General features: G+C 39.6%; 1 protein-coding gene across 1 annotated transcript in view; it reads left to right on the forward strand.

The window, feature by feature from the left end:
* The window catches only part of LOC137288144 (major facilitator superfamily domain-containing protein 9-like), a 26777-nt gene continuing 5423 nt past the window's right edge, over positions 1–21354 (forward strand). The window contains exons 1-5 of the mRNA XM_067820558.1: positions 1–173; positions 8017–8104; positions 9428–9471; positions 14408–14537; positions 20903–21112. Coding sequence (XP_067676659.1) covers positions 111–173; positions 8017–8104; positions 9428–9471; positions 14408–14537; positions 20903–21112 — 535 coding nt within the window. The 5' untranslated portion in view covers positions 1–110. The remainder of the gene's footprint in view (positions 174–8016; positions 8105–9427; positions 9472–14407; positions 14538–20902; positions 21113–21354) is intronic.

Consider the following 21354-nt stretch of genomic DNA (forward strand, 5'->3'; position numbering starts at 1 on the left):
GTTACCTCCCTTAAAGTAGCCGTCGACCACTTCCGCATGAAACTACCTTCACGTCGTGACAGGTACCACGTCTACACTGGTGATACCTACAAGCCGTGACGGATGTTGACATGGGGCGATTTACAAACAGAATCATGGAGCCTGCTGCCCTTGTCAACTTTAGTGGCTTTTTGGTAAAGTAGTCCATGTTGAACGGATCAGAGTAGACCAATTCTATTTTCCAACAACCCGCTGTTCTGTCGACTTTTGAATTATTAAATCATATCTCTATGAGGTCCACTGTCGCGTGCCCCAAACGAGTGACGGAACACCGTGATAGTGTACAAACGGCTGCGTTTGATTATCTGTACCTGTACTAGGCGTTGCCTTGTGACACTGGACCTAGATTTTCGAAGCTTTCTTAGCGCTGCGTTAGTCGTAACTGTCATACATTAACATTAACCTACGACTATCTTAGCTCTAAGAGAGCTTCGAAAATTTAGGCCCTTTTGTTTTCACGACGTTATTTCTACACTAGTGAAGATCAATCCATGCTCCTGCGAAAGTTGGGGATGTCGTTTTCAACCATCCCTGCTTCATGTTAGCGGCTACCCACGTGACAAGGGTGGTCAGGCTTGTCGGATCGATGGATGGCATAATATACAACATGTGTGTAGTACGATGTTCATGGTGTCAATCACTAGATCATAAGGGTGGATATATGAGTGGATTAATATTAAACAGTTACAAAGCAAAGTGCCACATGGCCACAATTTTTTCTGCTTCAATGAGATGACTTTTTGTTTAAATGTTTGTTTTCCTGTTATGTTGTTTAATGCTGCACTCTGCAGTATTCCAGTTATATGAATGCTGTCTGTAAATGATCGAGTCTGAATTAGACAAGTCAGTGATTGACATCCATCTAAGCTACTGAATTATGATGAGGTATCAACCAAGTCAGCAAACCTTGCCATCCATTCCGGTTAGTCTCCTTTTTAATTCATCATTTTGAGGCACAAATTAAATCCTGACATCAACTGAAACCAAATATAGACCACAATGACATGCATGTTAGGTACCACTCATCAGTGTTATGGAAAGGGGGGATGATAAACATGTGTCACCCATTTCAGTTTGAGGGAGGGGAGTTCTTATTGGACATTGTATGCCAATGGGCAAGTTGGACATGGGCATGTACTCTCTCAATATTTGACTACTGTTCAGCTGTTATCAGGAGATGAGGTCATTGTTTGATTTTTCAGAGTATCCAAATATGATTTCCTTCTTATCAATATTCACTGTGATATTTGTCTGTGTTCTTATCCAGTTTCAAAACTTATTCCATATGTTTTTAGATTTTAATCTGAAAGGAATAAGTGAACACATGAAAGTACAAGTGTTCCTTTATTCTTTTACAGGTTTCTTCACAAAGTATGTTTTGCACTGCAGGTGAAATTCTGGAAATAAATAAAGGAACACTTGTACTTTCATGTGCTCCCTTATTTGTTTTTGTGAGTATAGGTGCCCATGTTATATCACAATGGTCTCAACGAGTAAACATGTGGATGACGTGGCTGTTGCCTTTGTTGCTTCTGCGTCATTATACAATGACAGCATGGGTTCTTTTCAAAATCAAGCACTGAATTGTCTGCATTGTTTTGTTCTTGGCACTGCAAATCATGGTAGGCCATCCATATTTTGTTGTTTGTTTCACATGTCCAACATCAAGACAAGCATTGATTGAGTCGCTTTGCTTTGGAAATATAATTTCAGTAAATATAGGTGAAAAATATCAAGCTGACAGGAGACTAAGAGTATGTTTATTTCAGAACTTCCTAATGTGTATATGTTCCACTCAGATTGTGAAATCAACCATTTTGTGAAATCACTCAGAGTGTCAGCCATTTTGTGTCATTTTGTGTTGCAACAATCAATGTACAGTACTTCAGTCATTTCATAAAATTTCACTTAAAGGTCACATGCCATGTAAAACACAACTTTGCAGATTCTTATACCTTTTGGTATGTACTTACCGAAACAAATCATCAAAAATTCCAATTCAACCTATAAAGTTGAAAAAAAAATGCAATGAAGAAAAGCCTGCGAAATCCAGGTTCAAATGATTCACTAATTTTTCCCCACCACTGGGGGAAAACGTGGTTTCAACAGCTATGCTGCTCTGCGCTTATAATGCATGTGCAGTGAATAGGTTCACGGAGCTTTAAATAGTATGTGTGCCCAGAGTATGAGGTTATGAGCAGTAGTCTAATCTTGGTTGTGTACACAAACAAGTAAATAATCTACATGTTACATTAAGAAACATATTGATTGTGATAGGCAGACTCTGTCACAGAGAAAACTCAATGTCTGGTTTATTCTCACCTATTTGTCTGCCTGTCTGCTAATGACAATATGCAATGCACAACTTCAATCACTGACCACATCCAATTTGAAGTGAACACCTATCATGCTTATACACCATAAGCAAAGAGCCGGCAAAGCGTATTGGCAAATGAATCAGTTGCCAAAGAAGAGGCTTTGTTACACCACAGGCAAACTGTAGCGCAAATGGGGTTGCGCAGAATAGAGAATATGACAAGTCTTCTTATATGCGAGTGAAGCGAGCAAAGGTTGGCAACGTACTACCCTCGCTTCGGATCAAAAAATATTTTTCATGTCAAAATAAAATATCGCCACGGCCAAAGGTACACTCCCATTTCCTCACATGGTTGTGCTCTCAGATTTCCTGCAATATGTTTTATTAAACATTTTAAGTGCCACTTCAGATCATTCTTCGCCTCCATTACCCCTGCCCGTTTCCGGTTGAATGGAGTGACAGAACAAGAATAAGCAGAAATTTAAAAAATATATCCTATTGCTTAATTTTATCATGAACCAGTTGGAGTTTATTTGTCTTATATGTCGCCGCTATTGTTAGAATTTTCGTAACATTTATTCTACATAAAAACACTTCTGGCGTAATGGGCGAATGAAGCAGGGGAGGTAAGTAAGCATTCCATATGGAATAATATCCTCCTTTTCCTTCACTTTGTTGAACTGGAAGCTGGAAGGGATAATGGAGGCAAAGAACAGTATGATATACCATGAGTTGTGCTTAAAATGTTGAATAAAAAATATTTCATGTGAGTAATTGTTCAACATGGGGTTGGAAATGTGAGAACATAAGTCAGTGCAGTGATGGGTGTATGCCTTTGATGGTGGCAATATTTTATTTTGACATGAAAAATATTTTTCGAACCGAAGCGAAGAAACTACGTTGCCAACCTTTGCTCGCTTCCCTTGCATGTAAGAAGACTGATCATTTTCTCTATGCTGAGCAACCCATTTGTGCTACAGTTTACCTGTTGTTACATTTGAGTGCACGCCCACCGGCTCTGACTGGGTTCGGTATTGCGGCTGCTTCGTTTCGAGGGAGATAAGCCCAAGTACAAAATATTGGACTTTTGGTTTGTGATCATACGCTTATAATTCTGTTAGTCTTTTCTTAATCAGCAATGTATTTCATATATCATGAATAAGTGATAACTGTGTTTTAATCTTTTTTTATTTTTTGGTTGCATGTGACCTTTAATGTACAGAGTGGATCACAATTTCAACATCGCTTATTCTCACGAACTGTTAAAACTATTGTCACAGTGACTTTTAAGCAGTTACACCTGTTTGTTTGAGACTTGCTGTGTCCAGAGTAGCCTCACCTCACAAAACTGTGCATACCACATATAGATGAAATGAAATTTTATGAATTGGCTGAAGTATATTGATTGTTGTTGCACAAAATGATGCGTAATGACTGATTTCACAATCTGACTGTAGCATATGTATATTTCATAACTGGAATTGGGGAGTTTTAATTTGTACTCAGCTCTTCCAAAAACATTAACATTTGCTGCTGTGAAATTGTCTCTTGACATATTTCTATTCACTTTATTGCTTACTGATGCCGATATTTTTCTTTACAAACATACAGTTACATCAATTCCAGATGTCATACCATAGTTTTGATAAACAGTTTGGACAATTTAAGTGTAAGAAGATAATTTCCAGAATACAAAGGTAAATTCAGAAAGTACTTTATTCAGAAGTTCATTGTGAAATAGTGACCACACAAGATTAATGTACAATCAAAATAATATTTTCAAACTACAAGTAGCAGCTAACATTCATCCATGCATGTGTGGTCCAGACTATTATTATCTCCCATCATCTGTCCTAGATAATGGGGACAGAATTTCTCTTGGGAAACCAAATGTGGTATGTGTTTTCAAGACATGAATGCCTTGATGGAGTTCGAAAACAGACTTCGTTTTAAAATTTATTACAGAGTTACGGCCCCTGTCATGGATTTCTTGACTTAGTGCATGGTATCCCATTTGGTTTGTGAAAGGGAGAGCAGATTTAGGCTGAGACAGGCAACGAGCCTTACCCATTTGCATGACGCAGACAACCTGGGCCATCTTTCATGAAGCGATCTTAGCGCTACGACCATCTTAAGCCTATGTTTGAAAATGGGAATTACGAACATCGTAGCACTAAGAATGTTTTGTGCAAGTGGGCCCTGGGGCCCCTTTGCTCACAATGGTAAGCGCCAGTGGGCGGAGCTCACACATGCTGTTAGGGTCTGTTGTGCTCAACTTATCCTTGTTTGCCAGTAGTTATATAAAGGACCTTGACGTGAGGGGAGCCAGGTGATGTAGACAGAATTTGGATGCTTTATCACAAGCATTGATGGTGCTGACACACCTAGAACACAAACTGATGCAGACCAGGATTCGAACATAGGATCATAGGTGTATGGCATGCAGAAATCGTGCACAGCCAACTGGAGACAAGTGGGCCACCCATAGTGACAACAAATAGCCTCATGCAGTTGTACTTAACAGACTCCATCACTCCCATGTAACCACACACAATCAAATCAACTGTTAAAAAATTTTTTCAGACTTGGATACATGCTTCTCAAACATGCTCTGTACATCACTGTCTTGATAAGATTGCTTAAACCTTCACTAAAATGATACTCCTAATTACAGTAAAGTAGATCATCCACATACATATCCAGATTTACAACAATCTCATGCATAACAGGAGATACCAGCACATGACAAGCTGAACATTTCTTTCATCAGTGTTATCTAGCACCAAGTAAATCATCGGAAGACAATGGCCTCCAGCAGGATCATTACACTGCCTTATGTTTAATCTGTAAATCAGGTCTGTCATGTATGTCCTACATACTTTGTACACACTGTCCTCACATGTGATCCTGTTAAAAACTCTAATTCTGTGAATCTGTGAAAATGGCACAGATTTTTGCCTTATCATTGCTCCTTTAAACTTAGATCTGTCAATTTATTATTTTTAATGTATTTTCTTTCCTCAAAATATTCTGTGGTCCACAGAGAGAAATGCCAATGGTTTAAGATGGCTTTCAAAATGTCAAGTTCTCTATATACTGTGCAGCACATTTGGCAAATGAGGCTAGAATGTGTAACTGTAAACCATTTACTTCTACCATTGCTTTACCATGCTTGTTAAGCTCTGCAGCTGTCTTATGTAGGAGGGAAAGTGACGTGTAAATTTATATAATAGAACAGTCTAAGTAAACTTAGTCTCAGTGTATTTCGTTACTCTCCACCACTGAGTCTAACAAAACCTAGTAGAAGGTTGCGTCAGGTAACCTTTGGGCGACCAATCACCGTCCAATCAAATGCGAGATGGTTAAATAGGTTTAACCAATCAAACAACAGCTATTATTTAGGGATCTTAGGGACTTTCAAAATATTCAGGTCACTGACAGATCTCTCCACAAACAAAAATTTGCATATAACACAGTTATTTGATCTGCAGTATGTACGCTTTGGGGTTTTTGGTGACATGGTTACCATTAGCTAATATTTCTGCAAGATAACATCCATGAATATTGTCAAAAACACTATTTTCAGCGACTGTTTACTCACCGTTGTCATGGTTGTACTTACGCCGTGTGCATCACCCGGAAGCGAGTGTACGCTAAATAGCATTCAGAATCGTTCTGGTACAAACCTTTTCGAGATAAAAAAGTTCAAAAGGTATGTGCAAATGTGCACTTTCGCGATTTGGTAAGCTGTGTTCTGATTGGTCAATCTGACTCGACCCCTCATAAGGTTTTGTTAGACTCAGTAGTGGAGTGTAACGAAAAGTACTGAGGAAAAGTTTACTTAGACTGTATAATAGAAAGATATCACATTTATAAATGTAAGGCTGACCACCAATCCATTAGTCTCTTCATACAACAACCTGGTGGACATGTTACTACCTACCTGGTGGACATGCTACTACTGACCTGGTGGACATGTTACTACTGACCTGGTGGACATGTTACTACCGACCTGGTGGACATGTTACTACCGACCTGGTTGACATGTTACTACTGACCTGGTGGACATGTTACTACTGACCTGGTGGACATGTTACTACCGACCTGGTGGACATGTTACTACCGACCTGGTGGACATGTTACTACTGACCTGGTGGACATGTTACTACTGACCTGGTGGACATGTTACTACCGACCTGGTGGACATGTGGACATGCTACTACTGACCTGGTGGACATGCTACTACTGACCTGGTGGACATGTTACTACTGACCTGGTGGACATGTTACTACCTACCTGGTGGACATGCTACTACTGACCTGGTGGACATGTTACTACCGACCTGGTGGACATGTTACTATTGACCTGGTGGACATGTGGACATGCTACTACTGACCTGGTGGACATGCTACTACCTACCTGGTGGACATGCTACTACTGACCTGGTGGACATGTTACTACTGACCTGGTGGACATGTTACTACCTACCTGGTGGACATGCTACTACTGACCTGGTGGACATGTTACTACCTACCTGGTGGACATGCTACTACTGACCTGGTGGACATGTTACTACTGACCTGGTGGACATGTTACTATTGACCTGGTGGACATGTTACTACCGACCTGGTGGACATGTTACTACCGACCTGGTGGACATGTTACTACTGACCTGGTGGACATGTTACTACCTACCTGGTGGACATGCTACTACTGACCTGGTGGACATGTTACTACTGACCTGGTGGACATGTTACTACTGACCTGGTGGACATGCTACTTCTGACCTGGTTGACATGCTACTACTGACCTGGTGGACATGTTACTACAGACCTGGTGGACATGCTACTACTGACCTGGTGGACATGTTACTACTGACCTGGTGGACATGCTACTACTGACCTGGTGGACATGTTACTACTGACCTGGTGGACATGCTACTTCTGACCTGGTGGACATGTTACTACTGACCTGGTGGACATGCTACTACTGACCTGGTGGACATGCTACTACTGACCTGGTGGACATGTGGACATGTTACTACTGACCTGGTGGACATGCTACTACTGACCTGGTGGACATGCTACTTCTGACCTGGTGGACATGTTACCACCGACCTGGTGGACATGTTACTACTGACCTGGTGGACATGCTTCTACTGACCTGGTGGACATGCTACTACTGACCTGGTGGACATGTTACTATTGACCTGGTGGACATGTTACTACCGACCTGGTGGACATGTTACTACTGACCTGGTGGAGATATTACTATTGACCTGGTGGACATGTTACTACCGACCTGGTGGACATGTTACTACCGACCTGGTCGACATGTTACTACTGACCTGGTGGACATGTTACTACTGACCTGGTGGACATGTGGACATGTTACTACTGACCTGGTGGACATGCTACTACTGACCTGGTGGACACGTTACTACTGACCTGGTGGACATGTTACTACCGACCTGGTGGACATGCTACTACTGACCTGGTGGACATGTTACTACTGACCTGGTGGACATGTTACTACTGACCTGGTGGACATGTGGACATGCTACTACTGACCTAGTGGACATGCTACTACTGTCCTGGTGGAGATGGTCCTACTGACAAGGAAGACGGTGACTGGGTTGTTATGTTATTCCTCTGTTCCAGGATCTGTTTGCTGTGAGCATGATCATGCCACTTATCCTGCCTCATGCACGCAGTCTCGGTGCCTCCACTACTGTAGCCGGGATATTTGGTAAGTGGTGGTATTTTTTCACATTCAGTATGAAAAACGTGAGTGATTGATTTTAGTTTTACACCAGACTCTGCAATATATGGCAGTGGTCTGTAAATAATCGAGTCTGTACCAGACAATCCAGTGATCAACAGCATGTGCATAAATCTATGCCATTGAGATATGATGACATGTGTCCACCCAGTCAGTGGGTCGGTCCACTCAATCCTGTTAGTCGCTTCTTACAACAACCAATAGTGTGAATGTCAATTTACCATCCTTGGCTGTCAAAGTATCATCCCAGGGAGCCGTCCTCAAATGAAAACAAATGATGATCTGTGTAAAGTGGTTAGATATAAGTAAAATGGCAACTGACTCCTCAAATCAGCCCTCAAAACAAGAAAGCTGTTCTTATATACATGCTTGTCATTAACAAACACAAACAGGTAAAGTTAGAAGAATGATCTTGGTTGATAAATATACTACTCATCAGAAGGTTAGACTCACTTAAAGCACTCACTATATATTATGTATAAATATGTGGTTAAATCAAAGGTAAATTTCTCCACTAACTTGGGGGAACCAGCTGTAAACCTTATGCCGATGAATTGCACCAGGATCATGGATCATGCATCAAACCGATATTGCGCATGTGAACAGCTGTGTTGTGGTGTAAAGTTTTGTTTAGAATTCGACAGTTTTCAGTGAGTTTCATCTTTCATTGTACTCATGACAACATTTTTCAATGTGACGAATTTGTTTAACAATACATCAGTTCATGTGTAAATAGTACCGTTATACAGTATGGAATTTTTTTGCAGAATTTAGTTGACTGAAGCACGTGTGCTACATTTACTCTAGTGAATCTAAACTTTTGATGGGTAGTACAGAAACACACTTGCGTGTCTTGATGTGTCGACATCAATAATAGTACCTCAGTAAAAGTACTTTTGACGTTATTAAATTGAGGACATTCATCTGAGATTCTCCCTGACAGGATTCTCAGATCATAAGCACCATGTTGTAGATGAATGTTAGTTATCATGATGAATATCAATACAAAATTCAACATCTCTGACATCAGCCAACTGGCAAGAAACAGTCATTCTGTTCCATAGTGATCCTTCAGGCTGGCTTCATTGGAGTGAAAATATTTTTTCTTCACTTTTAGCAATATTAATACATCATGGCAGTTGCCACACACTATCCACTAGTGGTTTGTCTAACCCAGACCTGACACAGTTCAGCTTGCTGAGTTTACAGCATTGCAAACAGCATGCAACACAACCCCCTCACTCACCCATCTGCAGGACAGGACGTAATGCATTTGTGTTTACATTGTAGGATCTACATATGGAGCCCTTCAGCTCTTCTCCAGTCCAGTTATGGTAAGTGTACTGAATATTTACATCACAATGGATATTTCCATGAAGACCAGAGACCCTTGATTTTCAAACAGGTGCCCTTTATGGCATGGGGGAAATAACAGTAAAGTTCCTACAGTACTCTGGTACAGTTGCACATGTAAAATCACTTGTCCTGATAATTTTTCCACTGTATCAGCCAAATTTCTTGTTGATGTTTTTTAAAAATGAAACCTACAGCTTTATAGATTACAATTTCTTGTTTATCACATTGATGGGTACTACATGCCATCAGCCTATGAAGAACTAATCAAACCATAGACTGTCTAAGCATTGTGTCTGTTTGTTGTTAGTACTTAATCCCACTCATCATTGGCTTCATCACTAGTGAGCTTTGTTGTCTTAGTTCCCTACTGGCCTCTTACAACTATGTACCACTTGTTTACTCTATCACATACTGTTGTCAATGTTATTCCGCTGTTTGTCACAACATACCATGTATACAAGCTTCGCACTAATTGGTTGTATTCACATTTAGCTTGAAAATGATGTAAGAATCTACATCCAAACGTCGCTCAACGTGAAAAACAAGAACTTGTAATCCATAAAGCTGTATGTTTCATTTTTGACTCACCAACTTCTTGAATGCCCATTAAATAAGTAGATTTTTTTAATAAGAAACATAATAATCATCAGAAAGTCAACTGGACACTGGTACAGCATCATATACAAATTTGCTTACCCGGCAGAAAAAAACACAGGACTGGGACGTTGGGCAATGGGTTTTTTCCACTCTTGCCTTTATGGGGGGGGGGTTAAAGGACAGAAAAGCAGTATAATCAGAATAAATGTTTCCTTTAAGAGGTCCATACTCGTGATGTACATCCATCATATGTGGATATTTGACATGGCTTGAGAATGTTTATCAAAACTAGACACAATGCCATTGGATGTATTGACTGAAACAAATTTCTACAGAACAGTCTTGGTTGAAAAGTGGACAAGAGGCCAAAACTACTTTTGCAACACAAAGGGATTTATTGCTGGTATATGTCTCTGTACAAAAGAATTAAGGATCCATGAATACTGATATACAGTTTCATAAAAGTATTGAAACAGTAAAGCTCCCTAACTTGTGTTTTTACAGTATACATGTGATGATTAAGTTGAAATGGATATATCATTTTAATACATACAACTAGAACTCAATATGTAACAAGTAACAGCAGGTATTTGCATGCATCAAGACGGAAATTTCCCAGGACTCAAATTATTATGGCGCATGTTAGGTAGTTAATATTTTGCTCTGCTATTTCTTCATGGCAGTTGGAGAACGTTAATATCTTTCCTTAAAAATGTCTCTGTATAAACAAGTCCAGAATTGGCTCTATGTAGCCAGGTCACACAGCTTAAACTCTTTAGAGAGAAACTAATTAAGTCCCTTTAGAGAAATTACCTTAGGATGAATCACTTTTTGGCTAAGTCACCCGATTGTGAGATTTTGTCACAGATTTTTTCAGGTTTTAATTAGCACATGTTTTTTCCCACTGATGTTTTGTATGTACAACTTGCAGTATGTGTAGTCAGGCTTATGGGGCCTCGCTTGTGGGTCTTCTAACCACGACCCATATCAAATTGCTCATCAAGTTGTATAATACAAGCTCCACATAATGCCCCCATGCTGATTGAGTCAGAGATAGATGCAAAGTTTCAGTGTTGTCTAAAACTGCTTGATTAAACAAAGGTTTTGATTCACTGATACCTCCACTCGAGGTATCAGCATAGAAGATGGCCAGCTTATGTTTCTGCACTGCTACCTAAGTAATGATGCTCTTCTACACAATGCCTTAGGCTTAAAGGTGAAGGTCATGTTGGTTTCTGCAGTCAGTGTGTTGTACATCAATCACCACATGTGTTGCTAATCTCTGCATTGACAACATGACATTTACTTTGATTAGTCTCAAACAGCAAATATGTGTTTTGATCTTAGAGAAAAAAGAACATCTATTTCTGATAACTAATTCCATTGCCCACTGAAGAAATCACTGTGGTCTTTAGTCATGATCCTATCTCCACAAACAGTTGCCAGCATATTTCATTTACTTTAATCTACAGGCTTCTCAAACTACAGACGAGAAAAGATATTCTCATACATTTTCCGTTACAAATAATGAGCAGGAATAATCAACATTAGTGGCACACTGAGTTGTATATCTGCTAACTTGCTTGATAAGAATTGTGGTACTTCGTGACAAGATAAGACAGCTTGATTCCTTTTCATTTGAAATGTCAGAGACTGGCAGCTTTTTGAGACGAAATCTGAATCTAAAAACCTTGAGTGCATTAGAAGTAATGAGTTTGCAGATCCAATATCCCTCCACAGTCACGATTCAGTGTTGATGAAGACGATGAAGGCAACCTTGAGGATATTCTGGGAAGCAGCATCAATGTATAGTCATTACCATGAAGCTTATAGCCTTTTGTGGTATGGTTTAACAGAAAAAATTAAATGCTGCCATCCTGTTCTATAACATGACCAGACAAACTAATAATTAAGAGCTGCTGGTTTGGTTTTCTGTTTCTCTAGCCAAAATTTAGTCAGATGTGTATTTGAAAATGCATTTTGCATGTTAATTATCACTAGGCATATAATTACGTTGTTAAAATATTTTAATTAAAATAATTTACAGAAATTCTATTCCAAACCAAAATGAATAATAACAAATTCTATTCTTGTACCCCACGTTTTGTCCATTTCCTTGATATACTTAGAGAAATTATAATGAAAATATTTCAGTGGGAAAATGACAAGTGAATCACCAGTGTCACCTTCTGCCAGGAATATCTGATGCGTCTGATGCTATGCCATAATAATAATAATACTAATGATAATGGATATTTTTAAGTCGTCTATATCCTGACACTAGTGCATGCTTAGGGTGCTAACACTTTATTAACCTGGTTCACCAAAGATGCCATGAAGCTCTAGGAGGTTAACAGTCATATACATACCCACCTGGTATCCATTCACTGCTGGGCAGACATTGGCAATTTTTAACCAACTCCCTTACCGTAAGTGAGATTACATGTTTCACATGTGCTTCGTTGTACAGTAGGACTGTCTCTCCTGGAAATTCTCAAGAGTCAACACTGAAGACTGAAGTCCCACTGCTTGAAATTTATTCCATGAAATAGTTTTTAGATATCTATTTGCTGTTTACTGCCAGCCATATTCAGAATATACAAACATATATGTATATGCTTTAAAATAATTCTTAACAGGATCATCACAGGTCTGCAGGAAGATAATTCTCACTGCCTCATTAGACATTATGTACTTGTCATACATTTGGTTTAGGTCATGTATGGATATTTCATACGGATGCAGTTTTATTCTATTATTCCTAGTCGTGAAGGTTAGTGGTTAAGGTGTTTGCTTGTCACTTTGAAGACTTGGGTTCTATTCCCCACATGAGTACAATGTGTGAAGCTCATTTCTGGTGTACCCCACTGGACTATTGCTAACAGCAGAAAAAACTAAACTCACTCTTTCAATCACCCAGGAGCAAAGTTTCCAAAGATGGTCAAAGTGTTGCTTAACATCAACTGAATTGTGACTTGACTCTACACACAAAATCCACCACATGCTCTCTTGTCCATAACAAAACAGTTTATATTCCCAGTACACGGGAGTCTTTTGTTCATTTGTTACATAAACATATTAAAGAGAAATTTTATTTTTGCTGCAGATTGTCTTGAATTTTTGGAATATTTCTGGACCAATCATGGCCCATGGGTAGGACAGGACTTGTGGTGAACTGGAGCATTTTCATACTTTGGTTGTTTACTTTCTGATATGTTTTTATAAGTTTCCATGGCAGTGTTTGGAATTAAATTTTTAGCAGGTAGCAAGTATGAGGTAGCAGCATTATTTCGTATTGCTGTTAATTCCTTTCTTCCAGTCCCATTACTGTCGATGGCCATATGGAACTGTATTAGGTCTCCTTGTACTAGCAGACAATGTTTCATCATGCCTATACAGGAAATGACAAAAGTCTTTTATAAAACATCAAAATTCAGTAATGTTATACTTATACGAATGCACACAGATTTGACTGGTTTTCTGTCACTATTTTAGTGACAAATTAGCATTCTGGGGAAAGTAAAATACCAGTATGGGTAAGTTTATGAGTGAAAGTTCACAAGTGGAGATCCGTCCTTTGAAAATGCTGACTAATTTATGAATGTAAGCAGTTTCATTGAAAGAATACCAAGCAGCAAGTTGTTGCTTCTGTGTGTTTTCTTTAGGTAGCAAAATGAGATTTTGAATTGCAAATTTGCTACCTCAAAGTGTTAATTTTGAAACCTGAAAGGCAACAACTTTGACTTGGTAGGGATATACTCATTTTATACTGCTTATTTTGAGTACCAGAAATCCATACAATTGTGGGGGTGCCACATTTTATTAGTTGTCAAGTGATTAACCATTCCCTTTGATAGTTTGGTCTTTTTTATCCCCAACCGCATAAAAGTTATCAGATATTATTGAAACCAGTTCATCAGTTTATCTGTTTTGTTATCAGAACCATTATAGATGCCCTAGTCAAACTTGGTTCAGACATGTGACAAATAGTGTTCCAGTTTATGTGCCTTTGTTCTACAGTGAATATTGGATATAAATTGAAATATGCCTCACTTGCAAGTGAGGTATGTTGAAAGCAATGGAAGAGTGCTTAGCCAGTCAGAAAAAGACATTCATGTGATGACACCGTCTCTTGTTACACGTTGTAACTTATAAGACCAGCACATGTAGGATGTTGTTGCCTTCAGCACTCAAAGTCAAATAGTCCTCGAGGAAGCCACTAACATTGCCTGTCTACAAAATATAGCGAACTGTTGATTCAAATTTACAATTGTTCTGTAATCGTTCTGTTGATATCAGTCATGTTTGTTTTTGAAGGGCAAGTGGAGTGACATGGTTGGGAGAAGAGTGAGCCTCATTGTGACGTTGGTCCTCACAGGATGTGGCTATGGAATTATGGGACTCGCGACTTCTATCTTTATCATGCTGCTAGCCAGGATACCTGGAGGTAGGTCAAGATCAGGGCTCTGGTCAAATGACATATCCTAGATATCTTGATTCTAGAACAACCAAAGTAAAATCCATACTATAGAATAATGGATGAATCTCCCTCCGTCAAAAAATTACACAGTGCAGTGACAGCCAGGAACAAGTCTATATGAAGACTATTGAGAGATTACAAAAATTAAAGTATTCCTCTGTGAGCAAGGGAGATGATACTTATACTTATTAGGATAAAAACTAAACATCCAGGAATAGAAAGTATGTTTCACATCTGATTGCTGAAACATGGACGTAGTAATTCCTCATTGTTCAGTCAGTTGTATGCATGAAGCGTCAAGACATGGTGACACTTAAAAATTTTTATGATGATTTCTGCTCATTCTGAGAAACAAATTCTGAATTCTTCATGTATATTTAGATTGCAAACATGTTGAAGAGTTTGGGGGTCAACTAGAAATGTTTTCAGAGTGAGAAACAAAATATTCTGCGGTATAGCGGAAACCTTCACGATTTTATCAAAGCCACTACAAATTTTAGTCTCAGACTATGCCAATATCATTGCATTAAAAATTATACAAAATGTGAAGAAAATTCATTACAATTCAAATCTATAGACAAAATCATATTGTTTCTTCGATTTAATACATTTTAGCCAAATAGGCACCAGAAGAAGAAATGTAATGTTGTTAATTTGGAGATCTGTTGTTAGGCACACATGAAATTAAATCTTCACTCTTGAATAGCATCATGTTATCTTTCTCAGAATCCGTCATGATTTTAAGTATTTAGTTGACTACTAATTTTGCATTCAAACTACTAATTTTGATCCTTGAAACTACTATTTACAACACTTTGGGGTTGGCATCTCTGGTAGAGTGTGGTACAGCTCTGATGTTCTGTTAAATCAAATAATATTAGCATGGAAATAATTAAACATATTTCAACTGTCAAGCAAATCAAACGATCATCTGAAAACATAGTGAAGATGTTTTTTCAATTTTTACCAGGTTGTGTTTCAAAAGATCAAAAGTGAAGGTCAAAGTTATATAGTTGTAGGTAATGTGTTATTGTCAAATTGTGTATGTTGATTGAATATTGGGTGTGTATCCACTTTCAAGGTGTTTTGGTCAATGAGGAAGTCCATTGCTAAGACAAGGAAATACGATGCTTCCACTCATGGACGACATTGCACAGGTCAGGCTATGATTTATTATACATCAGTGGGCGTTGAAGTCAGTAATGAGAAAAGCATTGAGTTAGCTTCTAGTTTTGGTGAAAAAGAAATGACAGAATACTTGATAGAGGAAAGCAGTACATAGAGGAAAGCAGTACATAGAGGAAAGCAGTACATTGTTTCAACACTCTACTACCTAGTTCCCGTTGTATTTTTTATTAATGAATCATATCATAAGTTGTATATTATGTTGAAGTATCTAGACCTGCCCAGACAGGGTTTAACATAGGATTGGGAGAGTCATCAGGGCTGTATCCTGACCTACTCAGAGAGGGTTTAACATACGATTGGGTAAGTCATCAGGGTGTATCTCGACCTACTTCGAGGGAGATTAACATGCGATTGGGTAAAAGTCATGAGGGATATCCAGACCTACTCCGATGGAGTTTAATATTGGATTGAGCAAGTCATCAGGGTGTATCTAGACCTGCCCAGAGGGGCTTTAACATATGATTGGGTAAGTCATCAGGGTGTATCTAGACCTGCTCAGAGGGGCTTTAACATATGATTGGGTAAGTCATCAGGGATATCAAGACCTACTCAGAAGGGTTTAATTTTGGACTGACCAAGTCATCAGGGTGTATCTAGACCTGCTCAGAGGGTGTCTGACATGGGATTGGGGTTTAAAAGACCTGCCTGGAGGGGGTTTAACATACGATTGGGTAAATCATCAGGGGTATCTAGACCAACTCAGAGAGGTCGACCTACTCAGAGGGGGTTTAATATTGGATTGATCAAGTCATTGGGGTGTATCTAGACCTACTCAGAGAGGGTTTAACATGCACTTGGGTAAGTCATCAGGGATATCTTGACCTACTCAGAGGGGGTTTAACATACAATTGGGTAAGTCATCAGGGTGTATCTAGACCTACTCAGAGAGGGTTTAACATGCAATTGGGTAAGTCATCAGGGTGTATCTAGACCTACTCAGAGAGGGTTTAACATGCGATTGGGTAAGTCATCAGGGATATCTTGACCTACTCAGAGAGGGTTTAACATGCGATTGGGTAACTCATCAGGGTGTATCTAGACCTACTCAGAGAGGGTTTAACATGCGATTGGGTAAGTCATCAGGGTGTATCTAGACCTAGTCAGAGAGGGTTTAACATGCAATTGTGTAAGTCATCAGGGTGTATCTAGACCTGCTCAGAGAGGGTTTAACATGCGATTGGGTAAGTCATCAGGGTGTATCTAGACCTACTCAGAGAGGGTTTAACATGCGATTGGGTAAGTCATCAGGGTGTATCTAGACCTACTCAGAGAGGGTTTAACATACGATTGGGTAAGTCATCAGGGTGTATCTAGACCTACTCAGAGAGGGTTTAACATGCAATTGGGTAACTCATCAGGGTGTATCTAGACCTGCTCAGAGGGGGTTTAACATGTGATTGGGTAAGTCATCAGGGTGTATCTAGACCTACTCAGGGAGGGTTTAACATGCGATTGGGTAAGTCATCAGGGTGTATCTAGACCTGCTCAGAGGGGGTTTAACATGCGATCGGGTGAGTCATCAGGGTGTATCTAGACCTACTCAGAGAGGGTTTAACATGCAATTGGGTAAGTCATCAGGGTGTATCAAGACCTACTCAGAGAGGGTTTAACATGCGATTGGGTAAGTCATCAGGGATATCTTGACCTACTCAGAGAGGGTTTAACATGCGATTGGGTAAGTCATCAGGGTGTATCTAGACCTACTCAGAGAGGGTTTAACATGCGATTGGGTAAGTCATCAGGGTGTATCTAGACCTACTCAGAGAGGGTTTAACATGCGATTGGGTAAGTCATCAGGGTGTATCTAGACCTACTCAGAGAGGGTTTAACATGCGATTGGGTAAGTCATCAGGGTGTATCTAGACCTGCTCAGAGAGGGTTTAACATGCGATTGGGTAAGTCATCAGGGTGTATCTAGACCTACTCAGAGAGGGTTTAACATGCGATTGGGTAAGTCATCAGGGTGTATCTAGACCTACTCAGAGAGGGTTTAACATGCGATTGGGTAAGTCATCAGGGTGTATCTAGACCTACTCAGAGAGGGTTTAACATGCAATTGGGTAAGTCATCAGGGTGTATCTAGACCTACTCAGAGAGGGTTTAACATGCGATTGGGTAAGTCATCAGGGTGTATCTAGACCTACTCAGAGAGGGTTTAACATGCGATTGGGTAAGTCATCAGGGTGTATCTAGACCTGCTCAGAGGGGGTTTAACATGTGATTGGGTAAGTCATCAGGGTGTATCTAGACCTACTCAGAGAGGGTTTAACATGCGATTGGGTAAGTCATCAGGGTGTATCTCGACCTACTTCGAGGGAGATTAACATACGATTGGGCAAGTCATCAGGGATATCTAGACCTTCTCAGAGGGGGTTTAACATGTGATTGGGTAAGTCAACAGGGTGTATCTAGACCTACTCAGGGGGTTTAACATGCGATTGGGCAAGTCATCAGGGCTGTATCATGACCTACTCAGAGGGGGTTTAACATGCGATTGGGTAAGTCATCAGGGTGTATCTAGACCTGCTCAGAGGGGGTTTAACATGAGATTGGGTAAGTCATCAGGGATATCTAAACCTACTCGGGGGTTTGACATGCGATTGGGTAAGTCATCAGGGTGTATCTCGACCTTCTCAGAAGGGGTTTAATATTGGATTAAGCAAGTCATCGGGGTGTATCTCGACCTGCTCAGAAGGGGTTTAATATTGGATTAAGCAAGTCATCGGGGTGTATCTCGACCTTCTCAGAAGGGGTTTAATATTGGATTAAGCAAGTCATCGGGGTGTATCTCGACCTGCTCAGATGGGATTGGGCATTTCATCAGAAGTGTGTTTAGACCTGTTCTGAGGATAGTGTTTATCCCAAATCTGCAGTAAATGCTTCCATAATAATCCTCTTCAACAGCATTTGTATGCATTGGTAAAATAACTGAGAAATGAAGGAGATTACTTCATAAATTATTACAACGTTAAACAAGAACTTAATTCCAACTGGCATACAAATCCTTGTCACATGTGCTGAATATTGGACTCCCTGAACTGACAGCTTGTAGATGTGTGATATGTCTAGCAAAGTGCCAATTCAGTCTATAAAGTTGAAAAAAACGCGATGAATAAAAAGCCTGCGAAATCTGAGTTGAAACGATTCACTAAATTCCCCCCAGCACTGGGGGGAAAACTGGTTTCAACAGCTGTGCTGCGCTGCGCCCATAACGCGTGCATAGTGAATAGGTTCGCGGAGCTTGAAACAGTATGCATGCTCCGAGTATGAGGTCGTGAGCAGTAGTCTAATCTTGGTTGTGTACACAAACAAGTAAATATCAGGCTATGAGCCATAAACAAAATAAATTGATTTATGACTCGTGCACCCGAGTCCAGTCTCTACCACATTATGTAATTAGGCAGGTGTGATACTTGTACACATGACAAGTCTGTGGGTTGCAAACAAACTACAGCCATTTTTTCGGATGACTGGATTTGACGGGATTTGTCCTGCTTTGTACTTGGACGAATGACACTTTCCAGTCACGCAGTAGTTCACCATCTTCTGCTGAGATGATTTTTTATTTGATCGAACTCAAATTCAGAGAACGTGTATTTACAAAACCCATCATCTCTATATACATTCTCTAAGGATAACAACTTATTCTAGTGCAAATGATTTTGTTTGACAACGGTGTATGAATCCATACTGAAATGATGCATCAAGTACAATAAAAGAAGTTGTTATCCATAAAGAATCTTACTTTCTTGTGACTAGCCATACTTATAAAAGGCCCATCAAACAGATCATCTTTCTGTACATACAATGAACCCTCAGCGTATCAGCAAATGAACCAGCCAATCGGAAGTTGTTGTTACCCTTGAGTGCACAGCCACCCGTTACGACTGGGTTCGGTCTCCCAAGGGCTTCGTTTCGAGGGAAGTAAGCCCAAGTAAAAAATATTGCACTTTTGAATCGCTATTGTATGCTTTTAATTTTGTTTATTCGTTTTTTAACAAATAGCAATGTATACTAGATGTCACGAATAAGTGATAAATTATGTTTGATTTTTTGGTCGCATGTGACCTTTAAATTTAATAGTTACATTTGAGCAGATATGAAATGAAATCCATGTTTATTTTCTGTTTGAAACTGCAATCAGGAATTATCTAGTGACCCAAGGACAAGAAAAATACCATTATTTGATTGCCGAAATGAAAACTGACTTGTCCCGGGCATCAGGCATGGGATTTTTGAACCCCTGTAGACTATACATTGAGTATACATTCTTTGAGGTTGTGTGTTGAACAATAACAGAATGTCACAGGATCTTTTAGCAATGTTGAGTGGTGCAGTGGTCAGATTGTCAGACCATTATATTTAAATACCTATGTTTGATTCTCACATGGGTGTCGTGTCTAATGCCAGCTGTTACCATTTGGCTGGAACATTGGTAAAAGTAGCATTGATCTCCATGTCAAGAAATGATTCCTCCAGAGGATTTTTTCTTATCATCTCTTCAGTTTTGATATGTAGTGAATGGAGTGTCTGCCTTGTGAGCCGACGGTCAGTGTTCAGTCCCCTGGCTGTGTCATACAAAAAGTCTGTTACAAGGTTGTGCTTGTTACTCTCCCCCAATGCTTTGCACAAAAGGGAAAGGACATATTTTCAGGGAATAAACGTTACTCTAGCACTAGTGGTGTTCCAATTAATCTAAATGCTCAAAGATTGGTTGCAGTGACCAAACAATCATTCACATTTTCTAATAATCAAACAAGCAATTTTGGACCTTCTGTTTTAGTGTTTGAAACACTTGATGATGGAACATATCATCCATGTTGTATTGGCCAGAAAACTTACTTTACTAACCGAAAAGTCATGACTGAATATTTCATGAAGTTTTCCAGGATGTGTACGTTAGAGATATAATAGTCATCTCGTTAAATTAACAGGTTGCATCATATTAGACATCTGGATAGGAACATCTGAAAAATAATGCTAACCAATTTTTTCAATGATTGTACATTGGTAATGAAGCAGCCATCAACTGTGAGATGTCAACCCGTTCCCAACAGAAACTATTGCATCATTCTGTAGGTGCAGTAATGTTTGTCCAATATAAACCCAGTGTCACCGCAACATAAATGTTTTGGTATTTACAGGGTTATTCAAGCACAGTCAAAACATCTCAAAGTCATATCTGGCCGACATCACATCAAAAGAGAAGCACTCACATGTTTTTGGACAGTTTAATGCAGCCTCAAGCATTGGATTCATTCTAGGACCAATGGTTGGCGGCCATATTGCAGAATGGCCCGGAGGCTTTGCTGTGGTTGGTGTACTGGCCTGTCTGACCTTCTTCCTCAATGCTGGTGGGTTGAAACTGCGCTGTATTTATACACTCACCACAAATAGGCAGGAAAAACTCCTGGGGTAGTTATGATGGGTTCATTAATGGGCAGATACTTCAGATGATGAAATCACTGTGGTATTTCGGTTGATTTACCTGTCTCTCCAAATGTCAGACATGATTTTTTGGGGAAATTCTTCTTTTATCATAGTGATTTCTGAGACTCTATATGGAAAGCAGTTACAAAACTGACGACACTAAAGA

Source organism: Haliotis asinina, chromosome 6 (assembly GCF_037392515.1).
Source record: "Haliotis asinina isolate JCU_RB_2024 chromosome 6, JCU_Hal_asi_v2, whole genome shotgun sequence".
In the NCBI taxonomy this organism is placed as follows: Eukaryota; Metazoa; Mollusca; class Gastropoda; order Lepetellida; family Haliotidae; genus Haliotis; species Haliotis asinina.